At 47.2% G+C, this 14,844-nt stretch overlaps 1 protein-coding gene across 1 annotated transcript in view; it reads left to right on the top strand.

The window, feature by feature from the left end:
* The first annotated feature begins 6,632 nt into the window (after window positions 1-6,632).
* Window positions 6,633-14,844, top strand: part of TG (thyroglobulin) — a 247,226-nt gene continuing 239,014 nt past the window's right edge. The window contains exons 1-5 of the mRNA XM_082363748.1: window positions 6,633-7,031; window positions 8,034-8,142; window positions 9,455-9,552; window positions 10,686-10,889; window positions 11,254-11,413. Of these exons, the coding sequence (XP_082219874.1) occupies window positions 6,941-7,031; window positions 8,034-8,142; window positions 9,455-9,552; window positions 10,686-10,889; window positions 11,254-11,413 (662 nt within the window). The 5' untranslated portion in view covers window positions 6,633-6,940. The remainder of the gene's footprint in view (window positions 7,032-8,033; window positions 8,143-9,454; window positions 9,553-10,685; window positions 10,890-11,253; window positions 11,414-14,844) is intronic.

Below are 14,844 nucleotides of genomic sequence, written 5' to 3'. Positions count from 1 at the left end.
TTCCACATCCTTCCTTGCCAGTGTTTATTTGGTGTTTGCCAATGTTTTGGATGTTAACCATTTTAATAGGTGTGAAGTGATACATCCTTTTAATTTGCAAATAGATATCCAATTGCTCCAGTGCCTTTTGTTAAAAATATTATTTTCCCTTTGAATTACCTAGGTCCCTTTGTCAAAAATCAGTTGACCATAATTATGTAGGTTTATTTCCACACTCTTTATCCTCTTCCCATTGATCTATATGTCCTTATGCAAATGTCACACTATCTTGATTACTGTAGCTTAAGAGTAAGGTTTGGAATCATTTGGGTGGTGTAATTCCTTTAATTATGTTCTTTCTTACCTGTTTTTGCCAATTTTGGTTTTTTTGCATTTCTATAAAAGTTTTAGGATCAGATTTGTTACCTTCTTTTAAAAACCTGCTGGACTTTTGACAGGAATTGCACAGAATCTACAGGTCAGTTACCATTCTAACACTATTGAGTCTTTTGATCCAAGAGCATGCTGTGTTTCTCCATTTGTTTAGGATTTCTGTATTTTTTTTTTCAGCAAAATTTTGTAGTTTCCAGTGTTCAGATTTTGCACTTGTTAAATTTATTTCTAAGTATTTTATTCTTCTTGATATTGTAAATGGAACTGTTTTCTCCATTTTGTTTTCAGATGTTTAATTACTAGAAAATAAATAAAATTGATTTTTTATATCTTGTATCCTATGACATTGTCAAACTCACTTATTAATCCTAGAATTTTTGCATATTTCCAAATATTTTCTAGGGAGGAAACTAAGGAGACCTTATAGGTAGATGAAATGTAAGGGTATCAGGAGACTATTGAGAAGTTCCATCTTAAAGCCACAAATGGAGGGCTCATAGTAAGAGTGAGGGGGAACCATCCCTTTATAGGGGAGCAAAATTTGCCACCCCCAAATGTCTCTCTGGCAGTGTGGGTTATTTTGAGCTGAAAACAATCAAGGCCCAAAAGACTCAGCAAAAAACTTTGAGCTTCCTCGTAACTGCCTAAGAGAATTTAGATACTGGGCTTGTTCCAGAACAGAGCTATCACTGGAGATCTCTGCAAAGAATATGGGCTGAGGTGGGTGGGGGGACTCAGCAGGGCCTGGAGATCAGAGTCCACTCTGGGTCTCATTGTCTCTGCCTGGCCCAGCAAGCATTTGTTTACCAAACATTTGCTTTTCCATCTCCACGCCAATTGCTTTCCTCCCGTTTGAAGTCCCAAATCACTACCCCTAATATCCTTGTTTGTCTGTAGCTGAAGATAGTATTTAAAGTGAGGATTTAGGCCATTTTGGCACATTATTCAGTTCTTGTGGGTCTCTCCCATGTGTACATGTTATTAAACTTTTGATTTTCCCCTGTTAATTTGTCTCATGTTGACTTAATTCTTGGACTAGCGAGAAGAACCTAGAAGAGTAAAGGAAAATGTCTTCTCTCCAGCACCTTGAAAGGGCCATTGTGTGGGATGCTTACAGAAAATCTAGACAGATGTGAGAAGATTGGACCAGGAAGATCAGCACAGAATACTCCAAGTAACTTCAGTGAGTTTCAAGGTGAGGCAGCCACCTTCATGCAGAGGTAGAAGTACAGGTAGTACTTATGCCCTGAGGAACATGCCTGAGAAGTTTATCAAATGATGACCCTAAAGTTAAGGCACACAGATAAGAAACCCATTGAAGGGAAGCCGGGCAGAACAAGACAGCATCCGTGTTCGGTTTCTTGATTGGGCGGCAGAATGCCTTGACTGTGACCGCAGAGGAAATGGCAGCAGACAAGATTGGACTGAATAACTGATGCTCTGCCAGTCCCTGAGCTTCATGATTTTTATCTCTTCCAACTTGAGAGACCCAAAAGGACAAAACCTAGAGACATAGATGTTAAATGTATGTATTTTCCATAAGGAAAAGGGGAAAGAGAGAAACTCAAATCCAGCAAACAGTACCAGTCAAAATGAACCAGAGAAGAAAAGGGAGTGACTTAAGAAGCTGTCTAAAGCGTTAGAAAATAGGCTGAGCCTTCCTGAAAGCAAAAGGAGAGCCACCATGGAAATTAAAATGTCAGCATCACATTCCTCTATGGCAGAAAATAATACAGCAAAACACATACCGCTCAAGACCTGAAGAGTCGAAAGTGAGGAGGAGCAGTGATTCAGGAGCGTCAGGCTTCTGGTCACAAACAAAGGAGAACAAAGAGCGTTGCTCACCACCCAGTTCTACAAGGATTAAGTTGTCAGCCACTGCAGTCAATGACTCACAATGCACCCTGCGAGGAATTCAGGATGAAGAACCGAATGAGGCACTCTGTGCTTTGGGAAAACAGGCCCCTTAGACAAGATAGTTAGATGTATATCTCAGGAAGAATTTTAATGAACCCAGATTCTTGCATCTTCCCGTACATAGAAAAAAACTAAATTATTAACTCAAGGTATCTGTTCTTTGTGACTAGCAGTAGTCTTTTACCAAGATGTATGCCTGCCTACATGTATTCCCTAGCCAAAAAGCATTTAGAAGCTGGTTTCTCCCCTACATCTTCAGAACTACTAAGAGGCCCTCTCCCAGGCTACAGTCCTCAGCAAGATTCCTGAATAAAAAAAACTCACAACTTTTACATTGGGCATTTTCCTTTCAGTAGACATGGTCCCACCAGTTCCATGGTGCCATGGGCTTCAAAAGCTTCAATGAGCTGAGAATGATTCTTCAGCTGAAAAAAATGGTGATGAGGAGGAGACATTGCCAAGGCTAAGGTTTAAGAGGGTGGCAAAATTCCAGGATGGCAGTCAGTGTGGGACAAGGCTGTGAATGACTGCCCACCCAAGCTAGTGGATGAGGTATTGCCAGATACACCAGCCTTCAGTGCAGCACATTGAGCTTAAAGAGGAAATAGAAGTTGAGACTTTAAATATGTTGAAGGGAAAGAAATGTACCTTAAATGAGACTGATGTCTGGTGCTCCCACCACTGGAAATTTCTCAGTTTTAAAAGAAAAAGAACATTGAATGCTTATTGTGTGCCAGGCCTTGCACTATGCATCTTATATTTATGTATTTAGTAATCACATCATCCTACGAGTTTGGGCACTAATAACATTACAACTTCATAGATGGAAAAATTGGGGCATGGAGAGATTAAGTAGCTTGTCCAAGGTCATGCCATTGGTACTCTTGGTAGGATCTCACTGAGGTGGGAGTAGGACTACTCTGATGGATGATCTGTTCCTCTCCAAGACTTAGCCATTCTGCGTTTAATGGTTAAGACTATTGGATTTATGGATGGAGGAGTATGTTAGAGAATTGTTAGAAGGTAAATGCCCTGCCTTGTCCCCGGTTTTCAATCCATGAGAAGGGATTCTCCCCTAAGTGCTCTTGGCCTCTTATTGCACCCCATACTTTTCCATGGATGTTGTTAGTTACCAGGTTGGCAGGTAACTTTCCCTTTTTTCTAATGTAAACATTGTACTATAAATTTTCCTCTCAGTACTGCTTTAACTGTGTCCCACAAATTTTGATATGTTGTGTTTACATTTTCATTCACTTCAACATATTTTTAAATTTCCCTTGAGACTTCCTCTTTGACCCATGGATTATTTACAAGTCTGATGTTTAGTTGTTTGAAAAATTTCCTGTTGTCTTTCTGGCATTGATTTCTAGTTCATTTCCATTGTAGTCAGAGTATGACATCAAATCTTTTATAGTTGTTGAGATTTCTTTTATGACCCGGGATATGATCTTAGTATATACCCCATGGGTGTTGAGAAGAATGTGTATTCTGCTCTTGTGGGGTGGAGTGTTCTGTAAATGTTGATTAGATCCTCTGGTTGATGGTGCTGTTGAGTTCTTCCATATCCTTGATACATTTCTGTCTAGTTGTTCAGGTTGGGTCATTTTTATTGTTCTGTCTTCAAGTTCATGAATTCTTTGTTCCTTCCACTTTATTGTTTCACCCATATATAAAGTTTTTTATTTTGGTTATTTTATTTTTTAGCTCTAAAATTTCCATATGGTTATTTTTTACATCTTCTGTTTCGTTGTTCGTGACTATGCCTTTACTGAAACTTTCTATAGTTTCCCTTGTTTTGAGTATGTTCATAATTGTTTGTTGAAGCATTTTTATGATGACTGCTTTAAAATTCTTTTAAAATAATTGTAATATCTGTATCATCTTGGTATTGGCATTTGCTGATTGTCGTTTCTCATTCTAGTTGATATTTTCCTGATTCTTGGTAGGATGAGTGATTTTTGGTCAAAACCTGGACAGTTTGGGTGTGCGTTAAGAAAATCTAGATCTTATTAAATCTTCTGTTTTAGTAGAACTCGACATCACTGAGGTGGGAGAAAAGGCACACCACCTCACTGCTGTTCGTAAGGATAGATGTCCACATTCTTGCTCCATCTCCATTGCCACCTGACAGATATCAGTTGGTTGGGTGTGGGAGTTTAGGCTCCCTGGTCGGCCAATGCTGATGCAACCCTAGCTGGGAGGATTGGCATCCTTACTATTGCTGGCTGGGAGTGGGTGGAAGTTCAGGCTGCCCACGTGGTCTCTACTGACCCCACAGAGAGAGGGGGCTCATTCCAGCCCAGCTGGGGTAAAAATTCTGGCTTCTCACATGGCCTTTCAGTCACCACCCTGGTGGGGGCTTGGAGAGCCTCTTTAACTTGGCAAGGGTGGAATTCCCAAGTCTCCCCAGCTGGCTTTTGCTGGCATGGGTTGGGGTGGAGCCACAGTGTTTTTCTGTGAGGTTTGCTGGAATAGAGCAATTATTGTCTAAAAGTTTGCTGTCTTGCCAGGCTCCCCTTTCCTGGACCTTTGGCTCGAAAAGCTTTTCTCGGGGCTTTTTTGGGGGTCTGTGCTTATTGGCATTTCTGGTTGCTGTCTTCTCTAACACCCAGTCTGAGATACATGAGGCAAAATAACATTCAGGGAACTTGCTACCATATTGTTCCTCTGGTCCTGAGGTTGCTTGATGGCTGTCTTCTTCTGTCCATCTTTTAGTGTCTTCTTCTGTTTGTGTTACATATAATATCCAGGGGTTTTAGATGTACTTAGCAGGAGGAATAGGGAAAAAATGTGTCTATTCCATCTTCTGGAAGCAGAACAGAAGTCAAGTTCCAGGAATTTTGATTATTGCTCTGGCAACCAAGGAGAAAGAGGAATGTGGCTTTGAGTCACTGGTTATGTGGGAGATGAGAGTAGCTGTCCAAGACAGTGGCAGGGGACCCAGCAACATGGCAGCAAGCGGAGTTCTAGGGGAGATGGCTGGTAAGCAGTTCTCTGTGGTGGGCCAGAAAGAGTGGCATCTGATGTTTGTTTTGAAGCAATTTCCTCCTCTGGATTCCAATTATTCTCAAATTCCCCCAAATCTCCAGTAGGTGCTTATTATACCTAGCACCCTAGTCTTCAAGAATGAAGGAGATGAACGAGAAGACTATGTGATTGTATTAGGATCGAGGAGGGAGGGAGAGGTGACAGGGCCAGTGATGCCGGACTGATGGAGGCCTGAGCCAAGAGCAGACTGGGGGAGGCCAGACCAGGGCACTGCCACTCAGAGTTACCACAAAAGCTTGTACGTCCTCCCAGCTCAGGGGGGATCAGGTGAGAGCAGTGACAAGGAGCTGAGTCATCATGAGAAAGGGGTTTTCATGGTGAGGAGGCAGTGTCTTGGTGTAGTTCTCTCCAAGCTTACCGCTCCATCGCTTGGGTGGAGAGAAGCACCTCTCCTTCCAGGTATGCGTCATGCTGACTCTGAAGGAAGCCCCTGTGGCTCTGGCCCACTGGCTGCACGCTTTCACCCTCGTTGACTCCACTCTGTTGCTTCCCAGAGGCCAGACCAGCGAGAATGACTCAGCACACAGGCTGACCTGTGCAAGGTCCGTGCATGCGTGTTGGGGGTGGTAGGAAGCATGGTGAGTGGGGTTTCTGGTAGACCTCTAACCGTGGTTTCAATGTTTTAGAAAACTTGTCTGCTTTAGAACACCTGGACCTGGAGAGATGGCAGGGGCTGCAGAAGGCTATGCTTATTATATTGTTATAGGGTCTCCATAGCATGTGTAGAACTAGCCCGTGTAATGGGGGTAGCAAGGGGCCACACGGGGGGAGTTCTAATTTTCCAGTAAATGCCAGCACATCTTCTCAAATCACCTTTGCCTGAAATCTAAGTCTCGTTGTTAGTTATCTCCCTGACCCCACGGCCAGGTGCTTCCTTCTGAACACCTGTGGAGTGAGCCTCCATCCCCTGCCCCTTCAGGTGGAGAAGCAAATGGAGAAAACACACTGATGTGCAGGCTTCGTGTGGAAGACACGGTTCCTGCTCTTTTTTGGTTGGCGACATCCGAAGTCCTGGGACAGAAGGGAAAGGAGAACAAATATGAATATGAATGTGTGTGTGTGTGTGTGTGTGTGTGGCTTCTCTCACTAGAATTCGTACAGTCTGTATTAATGGTTCTGCCTGTTTTGTCCTCTGCCATATCCTCATTGCCTAGAATAGTGTCTGCTACACTTTGGGGCTCTAAAGAAACATTGTTGGAAGGAAAGAAGGAAGGGAGGGAGGGAGGAAGGAAGGAGGGGGAAGGGAGGAAGGAAGGAGGAAGGGAGGAGGGAGAAGGGAGGTGGGATTGCGTTTCCTTCGTGGTGGGCCTGAGCTTGTTGCCCAGAAAGCCGCAGAGCTTTGACCTTTACCCCTGAAGGTGAAGTTTGAAGCCATGCCCCCCAGTTCTCCTCCCCGACAGCTGCACAAGATTCTTATGCCCCACTGGCCACATGAGTGTCCTCAGAGGGAGCAGACGCAGGCGGAGGAGCTCCTTGTGGCCAGCAGAGAAAACAGGGCGGCGCTGCTTCACTGAGCGCCGCTGGTGGGTGGCCTGGGGGCGCCCCCATCAGCTCTATAAAGGCTCCCTGGCCAGAGCCCTAGGCGGCAGCGGCTTCTACCTCTATGTCCCTGGAAGGGCCCAGGAAAATGGCCCTGGCCCTGGCAGTCTTCAGTCTGCTGGGCTCAGCCTGCTTGGTGTCAGCCAACAGCTTTGGTGAGTTTTGAGCCTGAGGCCATGGAGCGTGGGGTCAGGAGGGAGCTCTCAGGCCAGCCCCTTGTTAGCCAGGATTTGCCCCAGGGCCTTGAACCCTCTGTGATCTCATTTAATCCTCACAGTGTCCCGAGGTCAGTTACTTGATCTTCCCTTTTCAGATGAAGAGACAGAGGGTCTTGAGAGGGAAACTGGATGGTCCGAGGTCACGGGGTCAGTGATCTGTGGAGAGGAGATGGGAAACCAGATCTTCCTAGTTGGATTCTAGTTCTCCCCACCCCACCCTGTTAGCAAATTTTGGCATTACCGTTGTTTTTTTTTTAATTCTCTTAGAGATCTCAAGTACTAGGTTATCCGTGTGGGGTATTTGAGAAATAGTCAGCAGGTAGTGAAAAACACAGATCTACCCGTGGCATGAAATAGACCTAAATTCTAGCTGTGGCTCAGCCACTTAACCTGTGACTTTGGATAAGTCTCAGCTTGCTTCCTCGCTGGGAAAGTAAGCATTTGTGACTGTGATTTCTGCATAAGCTCCTGCATGTTACACGCATTCTCCATGGAAAATAAGACACATGGGAGTTATTAATCTGTATTCCCATGCGGGACCAGGAAGGTGCTCTGTCTTCAGGGAGTGCCTTGAGAAATTCAAGAGCACCTCCTTTATGGTGTTCTGACCTGACCCAGCTGCTCCCTTGGGGAACGTGCAATCCAAGGGTTCATTTTGAATCCTTCTCTTGCCAGCTGTATGATCTTGAACAGACGACATTCCCTGCCCGAGTCTTAGGGCCACATGGGTAAGGTGGAGATAATGCCTCCCGGGGGATTACGGGAGCTAATGTCATAGTTGGAAAAGTGTGAGTAGCTGCAAAATTGCAAGTTAGAACATACTTGATGATGGTGCTAGAAATAAAACCCGGAAGAGCATCTGTGCCTTTAGGGAGCCCGTCTCTCTTACTGGAATCCAGACCAGCAACTCCTCTCTGATGAGTCACTTCCTTTGTGCAGAGTACCAGGTGGACGCCCAGCCTCTCCGTCCGTGTGAGCAGCAGAGGGAGGGGGCCTTTCTGAAGGGAGCAGACTACGTTCCCCAGTGCGCTGAGGATGGCAGCTTCCAGTAAGGCCTACTCCAGCCATGTGGACTCAGGGGCCTTGGAGGCCTTAAAGCACATCGCATTCCTGTCCCCTGTCCACCCTTCCCGCCCTCCCTCTGCTCTCCTCCTTGAACGTGAGATGTGGCTACTGTCACCTGGAGGGTGCCTGCCGCTCAGATCCTCAGATTAATCAACACTGAGTCATCTGACCCAGAGCGCCCCAACCCGTGCTTCATTGCAACCAGAACCAAAGACGCGCCCTCCTTTCCTGCCAAAGCTTCGACCCTAATTAACAAGGGGCGCAGGGCTGGGGAGGTCAAATGATTGATGCTTCGGCGCCTCTTCTCCTCCCTGCATCCTCTTGATGAGTCAGAGGTGGAGGGAAGCGGGGGCCTCTGGACTTTCAGGTCAGTGGCTGCCTCCAGGCTGTGCCGAGTTCGGCTCTCTGGGCGGCATGACGCCGTCTCTCCACTGGGCTCCTCTCGGAAAGGGGCTTTTGGCTGCCCTAACGTGAACTCGGGGCCCGGACTCTCTGCCGGCAGAGTGGAGTGATAACACACAGGAACCCTTTGCATGTGTTTCACTTTCCCCACGCTGTTCCAGCCACGTTTGAACAAGGGGGACTCCGTCTCTAGGACTGTGTTCTGGGAAACATCCCTGAGACATCCGGCACCCCCCACCCCACCTCCATTTTATTCGCACGCTTGCTTTGTGCGCCTGACAAAGCTCTTACCTACTCTCGAGAGTGCAAAGGCCAGCGCAAAGGCCGGTCCCTGCTTGGAGCTCTGGGAATTCTGGAGCGGAGGAGTTAGGAGGATGGTTCACCTTTGCCGCTTTACTTAATCTGTAGCTGTCCCCGTATCTCTTTCCTGGCCACGTGCAGGTTCAAGCCAGCCCTGCCCCTCCTCAGAAGCTTTTGCATACGATGTTCTCTTTACCTGGAACACCTTTTACCTTCTTGGGCCCCTGGTATAACACCTGTTTGCCCCTCCACCTCAGTTTAGCCATCACTGCCCCTTGGAGACCCACAGAGCGCTTCCTGAGTAACCGTAACCCAGGCCACTGTCTGCCCGCTCCTGGTCCACGTAAGGAGCACCTTTACCCCCTGCAGCCTCCATGGGGCAGGAGCGTGGACACCAGGGTGGCCTTTGCTACAGGGCTGGCAGACTGGCCGGGTGGAGAATGAATGTGCGGGGCTGTCACAGGGGTCAGCGCTTTCCCTTTCTCTAGTCACCTGCCCTGCTCCACACCAATCTCTTCCTAGTTTAAATGAATTAAAGCTTGGAGGGATGGAAAGGAAGAGGAAAGGTACCTGACTGTGTCTCCTGCCCTCAGGACTGTCCAGTGCGGGAAGGAAGGCGGCTCCTGCTGGTGTGTGGACGCCGACGGCAGGGAAGCGCCCGGCAGCCGGCAGCCTGGGCGGCCTGCGGCCTGTAAGTTGGCGGGGGACCCGCTGGGGACAACTCACGTCCTGGATAGAGCACTAGGCTTGGGTGTGTCAAGGGTGAGTCTCCCCATGGGCTGCTGGATCTTCCCCTTTGAATTAGACCCTATCTCCTACAGGACTGCTGTGAAAATCAAGGGGACAATCAAGTCATTTGTTTAGCTAATCGCCTCTGAATTCCCCCATGTGCCAGGCTCGGTGCCTGGTGCTAAGGAAGCAACAGGGAACAGACATCAAAGGTCTCTGAAACCAGAAAGCGGCCACGTGCACAGGAAGAGTTCTTTCACCTGGGGTGTTTCTAAAATTTGAGACTGAGGTGAAAACTTTCCTGTTAAAATAATTGTTATGATGAGTAGTCAAAGCCCAGTCCCCGTTTAAAGCATGTCACAGTTCAGCCTAAAACAAAGGTCAGTTTACACTGGTCATCTTAAAATTGTGAAACTGAGCCTGGAACCACTTATCCTTTAAAGGAGCAAAGCTCTGTTTTGGGCACTGGTTTTGGGGGCCAGCATGCTGCTGGGTCCCATGCTGTCACTGAGTTCTTGTTCCTTGTCTGTAACACGAATATAGTATCTGCTATAGGATCAACTGTGACGGTTGAGAGGATTTAAAATGCACATAAGACACCCGGCCCACAGTAAGTATTCAATAGGAGCAGTAATCACTAATGTCGCTAGTCCTCATGCGCCTGAAGAAGGCAGTTGTATTTTAATTCTATAGATAACGTCAGTGGGGCACAGAGAGGTGACAGACTTCCCCAAGGTCACGCAGCAAGTGTGCGGGGAAAGTTGAATTCAGACAAGCTGTCAACAGCCAGCCTGTACTCCATTCACACTGCACCTCTGCAGCGCCAGGGCTGTGGGGTGTCCCGGGGACCCATGGGACACGATGAAATCTGCCCTTCCAAGCTCGGTCCGCAGGATGTCAGAAGAAATCCTGGGATATAGAGTTGGGCAGTTGGAACGCTGGTCCTGAGGCTGTCACCAGCTCATCGAGCACCCATGGGCTGTGGGAAGGACCGCCCTGCCTTCCCGTCTCTGGGGAGGGAGCGTGGTCCTCCTGGGCTATGACCCCTACGTTGCCACTGCTGTCCTGCTCTGACGCCGCTCTTTGCTGCCACAGGTCTGTCGTTCTGCCAGCTGCAGAAGCAGCAGATCTTGCTGAGCAGCTACATCAACAGCACGGCCACATCCTACCTCCCTCAGTGTCAGGATTCGGGGGATTACGAGCCCGTGCAGTGCGACCTGCGACGCGAGCAGTGCTGGTGTGTGGACCCGGAAGGGATGGAGGTGTACGGGACCCGCCAGCGGGGAAGGCCGACACGATGTAAGTCCCACTGGCACCAGCACCCCATGAGGAGGCGGAGGCTGTGTGCGGCCTCCCATATCGGAACCAAAATGGGGTCAGGGCTCCCCGAGAAAAGGCAGAGGACCTGGCCCTCAGCACAGAGAAGGAAGGGATTTTAGGAAGGTTTTATCCCTTCTGATAGTTCCATGTGGTGGACAGCAACATTCACCGGCTGATCATTAGAAGCGTAAGTAGGATTTCGAGGAGCATCTCCTGTCCCAGGCCTTAGTCCCTGTTCGGGATGCTGTCACGAGTGTAGTATGAACCCATGCACCTAGACTGCAGAAGCGTACACACCTCCTTGTATGGAAGAATTAAAAATTGTTTTCTTGGAAACGTTTAGGTCCAGGGAGCTGTGAGATAAGAAACCGCCGTCTCCTCCACGGGGTGGGGGACAAGTCCCCGCCCCAGTGTTCTCCAGACGGAGCCTTCATGTCTGTGCAGTGCAAGTTCGTCAACACGACGGACATGATGATCTTTGACCTGGTCCACAGCTACAGCAGGTAAGGGCTGCCGGGCCCCTGAGTGTGCTCATCACGGGCCATCCCTGCCCATCTCCTGCCAAAGCTCCTGCTCACTTTGGGACTGTATGCTGGGGCGCGCGCACACGTGTGTGTGTGTGTGTGTGTGAGACACGCAGCCCGTGGGAACGGAGCGAGGCCTCGCGCTCCTTTGCTGTGACGGACATCTGAAGGGCTACAGCATTCCCCACAAAGCAGGCTGGCAACAGCCATTCAGATTAAAAATAGGTGAACCCTCTGGCCCAGCCAGCCTATGGAGATAAAAACACCAGAATGTGGAGATGTATGTACCAGGATGTCTACTGCATCGTTTTTTATTGTAGCCAAAAACTGGGAACAAAGTACTGACAACCCAAGGTGGATGGCTGGATAAATGTGTACCTGCCATAAATATTTCTACAGCCCTTTAAAAAAATGCAAATCAACTATTCCAGTTGATTCGGAGAGGATTCTGCAGCACATTAAGATAATATGATACACAAGGTACAGATAATATAAGAGGATTTAATTTTTAGAAAACAAACAAGCAGACAGGTCCCTTCATGTGCATATATGATTATATATTATGTTCATATCATGTGATCATGCTTGCGTCCGTATAGGATTAGGTGAGCGCAGAGAAAAATATGAATAAGCACATACTCTGTGGTTATCACAGCCGCCTTGAGGGTCAGGTTGCTGTGGAGAAGGGAACCAGCAGAAAAGGAGAAAAGATGGCTCCATAAAAAACGTGGACCGTTTTTATGCATTTTTATAAATTGCATGTATGTTTGCACCTATCAACGAGTTTAAAGATTTAAATAGCAAATATAAAAAGGGAGATGCATCATAGATCTTGGCCCAAATAACTGGATAGCTGCTGGTTATTCAAGATGGCTACTTTATTACCGTAAAGGGCTCGCAGAGACTTCAGATATAATTGAAACATTCTGAGTGAAAATAAATAAGAATATTAGTCTGTGAATACTGATAGGAATTCTCTTGGAGAACCTGAACCTTTATGTGGCTGGCTTTCAAAACAGCAAGTTTCTTTCCCTATGAGAGAGAGGGGTCACAGATAAAAGCCTGTGACCAAGAACTGTCCCAGAGATAAGTCTCTTTTGAGCTGCATAGTGTTTTAAAAACTGGGGGATTTTAAGTAGAATCCTGTGAAATTTCCATTTGTGTAGGTAAAAATAGTTGAACATCAGCAATTTTATATGTTCAGCATAATACACAAAATTCTGAATTCCTGATTCTGAAGAACAAGGGTGAGGGCTACATGCATTGTCGCATGGCACCAAGAAGCTGGTTCTCTTTGGACTGAGCGCGCACCCCCCGCTGCTCTGGGTCTCTCCGTGTCCTGCTGCCACACACCTCCTGCTCCATCTGTTCGCATTACCCGCCTGGCCCCACAGCATTTGCCCTGTGACCCTCATTCTGACTCTGTCACTGCTGGCAAAGTGACCTGGTCACTTACTTCTCTGAGCCTCAGTGTCCTCATCTGTAAGGACAACACTGGCTCGTTAGGTCATGGTGAAGATATGCTGAGCCCTTGTCTCTAAAACCACTGCGAAAATTGTAAATTATTATGCATCTGTAAGGAATCCTTACAGATTCCTTACAGATCACCAGCTTCAGCAAATGTAGGTTACATTCAGCAAATGTAGGTTACATTCCCCTCCCTGCCCCACAAGGCCTGCCCGTGTGCACATAGGAATCTCCAAACAGCCTGATTTACTGATGCTCATTGATGCAAACCTACATGTGCTCAGTTCAAGTTCAACTAGATGTTCACTATATACAGGAAATTTGAGATCCTTTCATTTACTTCAATATTTACAAAAATAATTGGAATTGATGGTCTCTGGCACACAGTGGGGAATCTGAAGCACAGAAGTTAAGGACCCTAGCCTAGGAAGCACAATTGGTGGGTTCCAGAGCTGTCTGTCTCCTTTTACCATCCCACAAAACCTCAGTTCATCTCTGTTCCCCACAGCATAGAGCACAGAGCCTTGCATACAGTAGACCTACAGTCATCAAAAGAACTTCTTGCAGGTGCCAGCTTGAGGCACAATGCATAGCTGCTTCCACCAGAGGGCAGCCGAGTTAAAGGCAAACATTCAGGACTAAGCGTCTATTGTTACGGAACAAAAAAAGTTCACCCTTGAAATGGGAGCCTTTCTTTCATGTAAGCAAGCATGTCTCTGAGCGAATTCTGATTTAAGAAGGTCATGGGAAGGGTCAGGTGGCTGGTTACTGGAAGCCCAGCCATATTCAGGAATTTTCTGATAAGCAGACCTGGGCAGTGCCAGCCCCAGTCACTCCACTGGGGCGAAGTGTCAGGAGCCATGGAGGCTACATGGAGAGTCTAGATGTAACACCTAGGGTCGCCAGTTGAAAAAATACCGGATGGCCAGTGATATTTGAATTTCAGATAAACAAGGAGTAATTTTTTAGTTTCAGTACGTCCCCAATACTGCATCAAGAATTTTAAGCCTGAGTGGGAGTTGGGTATATCTTATTAACCATCAGACTTGGATTTTGAAAAGAATGGACTGGGGTTGGGGAAGAGCAGAACAGGTGCCTGGGGGTGACTCTACAAGTTCGGAGGCTGCCGTACTAGTCCAGGTGAGAGGTGCTGTCGACTTGGACCAGAGCAGGTGATGGAGAGGACCGTGGTGAGATGGAGTGGGATTGGACAAATGTTGACTTGGTGGACTCCACAGAACTTGGTGAAGGAACAGACATGGGAGGCGAGGGAGAGGAAAAGTTAAGGAGGACTCCAAGGTCTGGTTTCTGGATGGATGTTACAGGAAGAGTCTGGAAAGGAAAAGTCACAAATTTGCTTTTGGAATATTGAATCTGAGGCGATTTCTATGGGAAATTCACATGGAGAAGTGGCGTAAGGCAGTTGACCTATTTCCATGGGGCCACCGGGAGCCTGGAAGCCTCATTTGCCAACCTGTTTGTTGTGGGTTCTTGATGTGCTGGGTGATGATTTACACTTGAACTTGGCCACAGCATTTGCCCATTTAAGGCAGGTCCTTTTGCCTCTTGAAAAAGGCAGCTGTTAACTACACCTGTTTGGCCGGTGACCAAAAAAACATGTCATGATGGGGTGACATGATGGAGTGAGCTTTGCTAGTCCTTCTGACCCTTCCCCCATCTTTCTCATCGCCCTTACCTAACCACTAACTAGGGAAGCGTTTTCTGGCTAAGCAGATTGTAGTAAAGGGCTTAAGAGCCGATGCCATTATCAAGGCTTTAGTGACCCGAATTAAATTCAGTCAGCTGGTTTCTTTATCAGCTCTGTCCTTAGTGACTGAGCTCATTCACACTTCTTCAAATGCCTTGCCAACCCATGCTATACAGGTGATCCAGGGAGAAGGAGCAGATGCGTCATAACATGTGGTAAAAGGGCCTCGTTACCT

This window comes from Balaenoptera borealis, assembly GCF_965194805.1.
Source record: "Balaenoptera borealis genome assembly, chromosome: 17".
Taxonomy (NCBI): Eukaryota; Metazoa; Chordata; class Mammalia; order Artiodactyla; family Balaenopteridae; genus Balaenoptera; species Balaenoptera borealis.
This window is presented reverse-complemented; position numbering and strand designations above follow the sequence as displayed.